Source organism: Leucoraja erinacea, unplaced genomic scaffold, assembly GCF_028641065.1.
Source record: "Leucoraja erinacea ecotype New England unplaced genomic scaffold, Leri_hhj_1 Leri_768S, whole genome shotgun sequence".
NCBI lineage: Eukaryota > Metazoa > Chordata > Chondrichthyes > Rajiformes > Rajidae > Leucoraja > Leucoraja erinaceus.
In genome coordinates this window covers 51,785-60,184 of record NW_026576694.1, presented here as the reverse complement: position 1 = coordinate 60,184, position 8,400 = coordinate 51,785, and the positions used below count along the sequence as shown (strand labels likewise).

Sequence of the window (8,400 nt, the reverse complement as noted above, 5' to 3'; positions counted from 1 at the left end):
AGCCAGCACCGCCATTCACTGTGGTCATGGCTGATCATCCCCAATCAGTACCCTGTTCCTGCTTTCTCTCCATATCCCCTGACTCCGCTATCTTTAAGAGCCCTATCTAGCTCTCTCTTGAAAGCATCCAGACAATTGGCCTCCACCGCCCTCTGAGGCAGAGAATTCCACAGATTCACAACTCTCTGGGTGAAAATGTTCTCCTCATCTTCGTTCTAAATGACCGACCCCTTATTCTGAACCCCTGGTTCTGGACTCCCCGAACATCGGGAAAATGTTTCCTGCCTCTATCGTGTCCAAACCCTTAATAACATAATATGTTTCAATAAGATACCCTCTCATCCTTATAAATTTCAGTGCATACAAGCCCAGCTGCTCCATTCATTCGACATATGACAGTCCCGCCATCCCGGGAATTAGCCTGGTTAATTGAATGAACCTACTGCTGCACTCAATGGCAAGAATGTCCTTCCTCAAATTTGGAGACCAAAACTGCACACAATACTCCAGGTGTGGTCTCACCAGGGCCCTGTACAACTGCAGAAGGACCTCTTTGCTCCTATACTCAACTCCTCTTTTTATAAAGGCCAACTTTCTGCCTGCCTGCTGTACCTGAATGCTTACTTTCATTGACTGATGAACAAGGACCCCCAGATCCCGTTGTACTTCCCCTTTCGGAACTTGACACCATTCAGATAATACTCTGTCTTCCTGTTCTTGCCACCAAAGTGGACAACCTCACATGTATCCACATTAAACTGCAACTGCCCACTCCCCCCAACCTGTCCAAATCACCCTGCATCCTCACAGCATCCTCCTCACAGTTCACACTGCCACCCAGCTTTGTGTCATCTGCAAATTTGCTAATGTTACTCCTAATCCCATCATCTGAATCATTGATGTATATGTAAATAGCTGCGGTCCCAGCACCGAGCCTTGCGGTACCCCACTAGTCACTGCCTGCCATTCTGAAAGGGACCCGTTAATCCCTACTCTTTGTTTCCTGTTTCCAACCGGACCCCTCTCTCACCGCTCGCTTCTCTCCCGTCTTGAGTTCGAATGCTCAGGCGATGGCCAATGGGTGGATATTGTTACCGGGATCGTCACACTTCCGAAATGTGAACCAGGTAAGTAATCCACTTCCTGGCTTCCAATTCTCAAACTCTTGTCCCATGTAGATGCCAACCAACATGTCCCATCTACATTAGTCCCACCTGCCCGCGTTTGGCCCATAACCCTCTAAACCTATCCATGTACCTGTCCCAATGTCTCAACAACCTAGTCCGGCTGCTCGTTCCATACACCCACCACACTCCGTGAGAAAGAGTTGCTCCTCAGGCTCCTATTAAATATTTCTCCCCTCTCACCTTAAACCTTGATTCCCCTAACATAGACTCATCTTATATTACTAAAAGTCTGATCTTGACCGCTTTTGGCTCGCTGTACTATGATTTCCGAGAGAACGCCGCCATCTACGGCCGTCATTTTTGGCCACCTCGCTCAGAGCCCCCCTCCACCTTCCGGGACCGGAGGATTTTTCCCATCGATGAAAAATCAGAGAGATATTATTTTTTTCTTTAATCGCCATTCTCTCTGCTGCCCCCGCTGGCGCGAGGGGGGGGGGACTATAAAACCCGGAATTGGTGTGCCTCACTCAGTCTCTGCAAGATGGAGGAAGCCAGAGGGTCACGTGTCTCTGAGCTCTGAATAACACTGAACACATGTTTACTAAACTGTGAATGCCCTTAATGTGGTTTCAAAATTCAAATATGGTTGTTTGGGTTCAAGTGAAAATGCACTGCAAATGCTTGTTTGGGTTGAAGTAAAAATGTACTGCAAATGGTTGATTGGGTTGAAGTAAAAATGGTTGTTTTGGGGTTTTGGGTTGAAGTAAAAATGCACTGCAAAGGGTTGTTTGGGGGGGTTGGGTTGAAGTAAAAAAGTACTGCAAATGGTTGTTTGGGGGGGTTTGGGTTCAAGTGAAAAGGCACTGCAAAGGATTGTTGGGGGGGGGGGGGTTGGGGTTGAAGTAAAAATGTACTGCAAAGTGTTGTTTGGAGGGGTTTTGTGTTGAAGTAAAGACGCACTGCAAAGGGTTGTTTGGAGGGGTTTTGGGTTGAAGTGAAAAGGCACTGCAAAAGGTTGTTTGGAGGGGTTTGGGGTTGAAGTGAAAAGGCACTGCAAATGGGTTGTTTGAAGTAAAAATGTACTGCAAAGTGTTGTTTGGAGGGGTTTTGTGTTGAAGTAAAGACGCACTGCAAAGGGTTGTTTGGAGGGGTTTTGGGTTGAAGTGAAAAGGCACTGCAAAAGGTTGTTTGGAGGGGTTTTGGGTTGAAGTGAAAAGGCACTGCAAATGGTTGTTTGGGCTGGTTTTGGGTTGAAGTGAAAATACACTGCAAATGGTTGTTTTGGGGGGGGGGGGGTTGGGTTGAAGTAAAAAATGCACTGCAAATGGTTGTTTGGGTTGAAGTAAAAATGCACTCGAAATGGTTGTTTGGGTTGAAGTGAAAATGCACTGCAAATGGTTTCGGTTGAAGTGAAAATGCACTGCAAATGGTTGTTTGGGTTGAAGTAAAAATGCACTGCAAATGGTTTCGGTTGAGGTGAAAATGCATTGCAAATGGTTGTTTGGGTTGAAGTGAAAATTGACTGCAAAGGGTTGTTTGGGCGGGTTTTGGGTTGAAGTGAAACGGCACTGCAAAGGGTTGGTTGTCTAAACTTGACAACTTCATGTTTGCACTATATTGATTTTAGGTATAACGCCACCACCTATGGCTGTGATTTTTGCCCATCTTACTCAGCCCCCCTCCGCTGATCAGGTGCAGAGGATTCTTCTCATCAATTAAAAATAAAAGTGTTATTAGCGTTTAACATAGAAACATAGAAAATAGGTGCAGGAGTAGGCCATTCGGCCCTTCGAGCCTGCACCGCCATTCAATATGATCATGGCTGACCATCCAACTCAGTATCCTGTACCTGCCTTTGATCCCTTTAGCCACAAGGGCCACATCTAACTCCCTCTTAAATATAGCCAATGAACTGGCCTCAACTACCTTCTGCGGGAGAGAATTCCAGAGATTCACCACTCTCTGTATGAAAAAAGGTTTCCTCATCTCGGTCCTAAAAGATTTCCCCCTTATCCTTAAACTGTGACCCCTTGTTCTGGACTTCCCCAACATCGGGAACAATCTTCCTGCATCTAGCCTGTCCAACCCCTTAATAATTTTGTAAGTATCTATAAGATCCCCCCTCAATCTTCTAAATCCTAGCGAGTACAATCCGAGTCTATCCAGTCTTTCTTCATATGAAAGTCCTGACATCCCAGGAATCAGTCTGGTGAACATTTAAAAATGCATTGAAGGCCACACCTTTTCCGGTGGAAGGGGGTGGGATTATGAAACCCAAAAATGTGGGCGTCTCTCCATGATGGGGGAGGGAGAGTTCACTACTCCGTCTGAGCTGTAAATTTACTGAACACACTAAATATCTACTGAAATATGAGTGTGGTGTTTTGTGTGGTTTTATGGTGGTTTTATGGTGGTTTCACCTTGCTTGAAATGGATTGAAACTGCATGTCAATGTGGTGACCTTGTACCCTGCATGAAATGGTATGAAACTGCATTTGAATTTGGTGACCTTGCACCCTGCTTGAATGGTATGAAACTGCACTTGAATTCGGTGGCCTTGCACCTTGCTTGTAGTGGTTGGAAACTGCACTTGAATTCGGTGGCCTTGCACCCCGCTTGAAATTGTAGGAAAATGGATTGAATTTGGTGGCCTTGCACCCTGCTTGAAATGGTAGTAAAAGGGATTTGAATTTGGTGGCCTTGCACTCTGCTTGAAATGGAATTTCAAGGGATAGCCATGAGTCAACTGCCAGCCCACCAGCCGTAAGTGAGTGAGCTGCCAGCAGATCAGGCTTGAGGGACTGAACTGCCACCCCAAGAATCCATTTGCCGCACAATGTCCATACGAGACCAGTAGTCCCTGCAGCCAACAACACCCATACCAGCGCTCCAGAAAGCCCCCCTCCCCCCCACTCGCCACCAATATTGGAATTGGTGGAGAGGTGGAATATTGGTAAGGTAAAAGTAAATCCGAAGGGTTTCTACCGCTATATTAATAGCAAAAGGATAACGAGGGATAAAATTGGTCCATTAGAGAGTCAGAGTGCACAACTATCTGCAGAGCCAAAAGAGATGGGGGAGATATTGAACAGTTTCTTTTCTTCGGTATTCACCAAGGAGAAGGATATTGAATTATGTGAGGTAAGGGAAACAAGTAGAGTAGCTATGGAAACTATGAGGATCAAAGAAGAGGAAGTACTGACACTTTTGAGAAATATAAAAGTGGATAAATCTCCAGGTCCGGACAGGATATTCCCTAGGACATTGAGGGAAGTTACTGTAGAAATAGCAGGGGCTATGGCAGAAATATTTCAAATGTCATTAGAAAAGGGAATAGTGCCGGAGGATTGGCGTACTGCGCATGTTGTTCCATTGTTTAAAAAGGGGTCTAAGAGTAAACCTAGCAATTATAGACCTGTTAGTTTGACGTCAGTGGTGGGCAAATTAATGGAACGAATACTTAGAGATAATATATATAAGCATCTGGATAAACAGGGTCTGATTAGGAACAGTCAACATGGATTTGTGCCTGGAAGGTCTTGTTTAACTAATCTTCTTGAATTTTTTGAAGATGTTACACGGGAAATTGATGAGGGTAACGCAGTGGATGTTGTGTATATGGACTTCAGTAAGGCCTTTGACAAGGTTCCTCATGGAAGGTTGGTTAAGAAGGTTCAATGGTTGGGTATTAATGGTGGAGTAGCAAGATGGATTCAACAGTGGCTGAATGGGAGATGACAGAGAGTAATGGTGGATGGTTGTTTGTCAGGTTGGAGGCCAGTGACGAGTGGGGTGCCACAGGGATCTGTGTTGGGTCCACTGTTGTTTGTCATGTACATCAATGATCTGGATGATGGTGTGGTAAATTGGATTAGTAAGTATGCAGATGATACTAAGATAGGTGGGGTTGCGGGTAATGAAGTAGAGTTTCAAAGTCTACAGAGAGATTTATGCCAGTTGGAAGAGTGGGCTGAAAGATGGCAGATGGAGTTTAATGCTGATAAGTGTGAGGTGCTACATCTTGGCAGGACAAATCAAAATAGGACGTACATGGTAAATGGTAGGGAATTGAAGAATGTAGGTGAACAGAGGGATCTGGGAATAACTGTGCACAGTTCCCTGAAAGTGGAATCTCATGTAGATAGGGTGGTAAAGAAAGCTTTTGGTGTGCTGGCCTTTATAAATCAGAGCATTCAGTATAGAAGTTGGGATGTAATGTTAAAATTGTACAAGGCATTGGTGAGGCCAATTCTGGAGTATGGTGTACAGTTTTGGTCGCCTAATTATAGGAAGGATGTCAACAAAATAGAGAGAGTACAGAGGAGATTTACTAGAATGTTGCCTGGGTTTCAGCAACTAAGTTACAGAGAAAGGTTGAACAAGTTAGGGCTTTATTCTTTGGAGCGCAGAAGGTTAAGGGGGGACTTGATAGAGGTTTTTAAAATGATGAGAGGGATAGACAGAGTTGACGTGGAAAAGCTTTTCCCACTGAGAGTAGGGCAGATTCAAACAAGGGGACATGACATGAGAATTAAGGGACTGGAGTTTAGGGGTAACATGAGGGGGAACTTCTTTACTCAGAGAGTGGTAGCTGTGTGGAATGAGCTTCCAGTGAAGGTGGTGGAGGCAGGTTCGTTTTTATCATTTAAAAATAAATTGGATAGTTATATGGATGGGAAGGGAATGGAGGGTTATGGTCTGAGCGCAGGTATATGGGACTAGGGGAGATTATGTGTTCGGCACGGACTAGAAGGGTCGAGATGGCCTGTTTCCGTGCTGTAATTGTTATATGGTTATATGGTTATATGGTATTGCGTCGGGGGACCAGACCTCCCGTGTGAACATGCGACCCAACGGGTCCCACTTAGTGTAGTAAAGTCATAGAGCACGCAAACAAGTCATTGGACCCAACTCCGCAACACCGACCAAAATACCCCACACTAGTTCCACCTGCCCGTGTTTGGTCCAAATCCCTCGAAACGTGTCCTGCCCACGTACCTGTCCAAATGCTAAACATTGCGATAGTCCCTGCCTCAGCTACCTCCTCTGACAGCTCCATACTCCCACCACCCTCTGTGTGGAAACATGTCCCCTCGGGTTCCTCTTAAATCTTCCGCCCCCTCACCCTAAACCAACGTCCCCTGATTCTTGATTCCGCTAACGGAGAACTACTGAGCCACACAGCATGGAAACAGGCCATTCGGCCTTTCCTAGTAAATCGTTTCCCTATCTTTAAACAGACCTTGCACTAAACGTTATTCCGATCATCATTTGGACGGTACACTGTGGACGGCTTCATTGTAATCATGTATCGTCATGGATTGCACGCAACAAAATCACTATAACGGTACATGTGACAATAAACTAAACTAAGCTGGACTAAACTACGCCAGACTATAAACTAATTCCACCAATTATTGATGCCCTCCTCTAATTCCTCAACATTGAGGATTTTTCAGGATCTTGTTTTATTCACAATCTTAAACTTGTGCCTTTTGTTACTTTATCTCCCTCTCTCTGTCCCACTCCCTCTAAATCCCCCGCCCTATCCTCCCTTTTCTCTATCTCCTCTCTCTTGCTTGCCATTTTCACCCTCCCTTCTCTCTCTCCCCTCCACCTCTAACCATCCCCCCCACTTCCACCACTCTCCCTTCCCTCCCCATCTCTCCCTGGATTCTTGCCCCCCCCTCTCTCTCTCTCTCTCTCTCTCTCTCTCTCTCTCTCTCTCTCTCTCTCTCTCTCTCTCTCTCTCTCTCCTCCCTCACCTCTCTATTCCCTACTCCCTCCCTTTTACTCTCCTCCATCTCTCACTTACTTGCTGCACCTTTTTCCTCCCCCTCTCTCCCCATCTGTTCCCTTCTCTCGTTCTCCCCTTTTCAATCTCTCCCCTGCCTGCCCCCTCCCCTTCCTCTCTCCTCCCTTTACTTTCCTCACTCCAGTGTGTGGAAAGTGTGATGTGTTCTCGACAACGGGCCGGGTATTCGGAGGTGCGAAAGCCGCTCCCGACCAGCTCCCTTGGCAGGTGTTGATCACCAGCAGCGCGGGCCTGGGAGGGGGAGCTCTGGTGGGGGACGGGTGGGTTCTGACCGCCGCTCACGTCCTACGTCCGGGGGTCTTGTCCACCGTCCGGTGAGGAACGACGGAACGGTCGGACAGAATGGAAGACCTCAGGGTCCGGAAAGTCCTCACCCACCCGGGATTTCGCCATCGAGACAAGGGACCTACCGCAGACTTTGACAACGATATTGCTCTATTGCAGCTGGTTAAGCGTCCCAGATTTCTGGAGGGTCTATCCCCTCTCTGCATGCCTCGGGCCGGGGAGGATGGGGGGGAGCCAGACATCGGGAAAGTGGGCTTGGTAGCGGGCTGGGGCCTTACAGGACGTTCCAAAGGGTATACGGTCCCGGAGTTTCTCCACGTCAATGTGCCGGTGGTGGACATAGCGCGGTGCCGGGGGGCAAAGTACGGGAGCAAATTCACTGATAACATGCTCTGTGCCGGAGAGACGGGGAGAGATTCGTGTCGGGGAGATAGCGGGGGGGCGCTGGTCTTCCAGGGGAGGGGGGGGGAGTGCGTGGCGAGAGGAGTGGTCTTCTTCGCCACCCCCCCCCCCCCCCCCCCCCCCCCCCCCCCCCCCCCCCGTCTGCGGGGGAGTGAAGGCGTGTATACGCGTGTGGTTCGCTACACTGGTGTGTGATGGAGGTGGGCAATAGGGAGTGGGAGGAGGCAGGGGAGGAAGAAGAGGAGGAGGAGGAGTGGGCTTGAGTGGAGTCGGAGTAAAAATGATGAGAAAGACATACTGGAAACGGCGTGGTGTATGTGTGAAACTACACATAAACTACACACAAACTGCACACAAACTACACACAAACTACACGCAAACTACACACAAACTGCACACAAACTACACACAAACTGCACACAAACTACACACAAACTGCACACAAACTGCACACAAACTGCACACAAACTTCATACAAACTGCAGAAACTAGGCAGATGCTGCACACAAACTACACACAAACTGCACACAAACTACACACAAACTGCACACAAACTACACACAAACTGCACACAAACTACACACAAACTGCACACAAACTGCACACAAACTGCACACAAACTTCATACAAACTGCAGAAACTAGGCAGATGCTGCACACAAACTACACACAAACTGCACACAAACTACACACAAACTGCACACAAACTTCATACAAACTGCAGAAACTAGGCAGATGCTGCACACAAACTACACACACACAACACACAACT

General features: G+C 47.3%; 1 protein-coding gene across 1 annotated transcript; it reads left to right on the top strand.

Annotated features, from left to right (window-relative positions):
* Positions 1-1,070: 1,070 nt before the first annotated feature.
* On the top strand, positions 1,071-7,892 carry LOC129694709 (mannan-binding lectin serine protease 2-like). The gene is given in 3 exon segments (XM_055631465.1): positions 1,071-1,127; positions 7,078-7,716; positions 7,830-7,892. Coding segments are annotated over 3 exon segments (759 nt in total).
* Positions 7,893-8,400: the final 508 nt, after the last annotated feature.